Raw genomic sequence first — 1,061 nt, 5'->3', positions numbered from 1 at the left:
CAAAAGTCTTATCGTCACACAAAGGTTATGATAGGTTTAAGATCACAAGTATAATTTTTCTATTTTTAATCTTAAATTTCGTGCTAACTTGTCCTTTACCAAAACAATTTGAAACATGCCTTGCATGCGTCAATAATTAATAGCCACTGTTTAGAATTAATTATCGATATTGTATGTATAGATCCCTGATACATAATGAAGTGACTAAACAAATCAAAGTATATAGATTTACCATAGAAAGAATGTGCCATCATTTATCATTATTACAAAGTTAACAAAGAAACCCAAGTTCTAAACAATGTGATTAGTGATAAATGACGACAAAGAACTTGATATGTAACTAGCAACGCATCATGATGACAAATTCATCAAAATTGAGCAAACCATCACCATTGATATCATATCTCGCAATCATTCCTCTGCACTCATCAACAGTTCTCTTCTCCCCTAACCTATCAAGCATTCTCTTTAAACTTTCCGGTGTGATGCATCCACACCCTTCCATCTCATACATCCTAAATGCCTCCTTCATTTCGTTGGCCTTCTCTTCTTCGGTCCCACCATCTTCCACTAATCTCAAGAAATCGTCGAAATCCAATAAGCCATCGTTGTCCGAGTCATAGGCCGCGACCGCTGCCTCTGCCTCGTCCAACGACATGTCTTTACCTATCATATGTACACATTGTTGCAACTCGGACGCTGATATTTTCCTGTCCCCGTTCTCATCAAGGTGGTCGAAAAGTCGTTTGTACTGTTGCTGGTGGTATCCTTCCATCGTTAATTATAAGGAAATGAGAGAATATATGAATGACTAAAAGAAATAGATAAAAAATATGTTTGTTGATCCTGAAATTGAGGGGGGAAAAGAAATCTAAGAATGGGACGAACAGCGATCCTTCTATCCTTGACTAAATGTTGCTGGTTTGAAGGGAATGGAAAAACTCTTATTAGGAAAGACTTTCACTTTAATGTGCCTTATAGTATATTGAGAATAAGTTTCAAAAAAGGTAAGATCAAGATCTCGAAAGATGAGTTCCTTCTATTCTTAACAAAAGGTTTCG

The 1,061-nt window shown here is 36.4% G+C and overlaps 1 protein-coding gene across 1 annotated transcript; it reads right to left on the bottom strand.

The window, feature by feature from the left end:
- Positions 1 to 234: 234 nt before the first annotated feature.
- Positions 235 to 1,061, bottom strand: LOC132037129 (putative calcium-binding protein CML19). The gene has a single exon (XM_059427589.1). It carries the CDS (start codon positions 773 to 775, stop codon positions 341 to 343), a length of 435 nt encoding a protein of 144 aa, XP_059283572.1. The 5' UTR covers positions 776 to 1,061; the 3' UTR covers positions 235 to 340.

The sequence above is a fragment of the Lycium ferocissimum genome, chromosome 11 (genome assembly GCF_029784015.1).
Source record: "Lycium ferocissimum isolate CSIRO_LF1 chromosome 11, AGI_CSIRO_Lferr_CH_V1, whole genome shotgun sequence".
NCBI lineage: Eukaryota > Viridiplantae > Streptophyta > Magnoliopsida > Solanales > Solanaceae > Lycium > Lycium ferocissimum.
The sequence above is the reverse complement of the archived record's forward strand: the minus strand, read 5'-3'. Positions and strand labels throughout refer to the sequence as shown.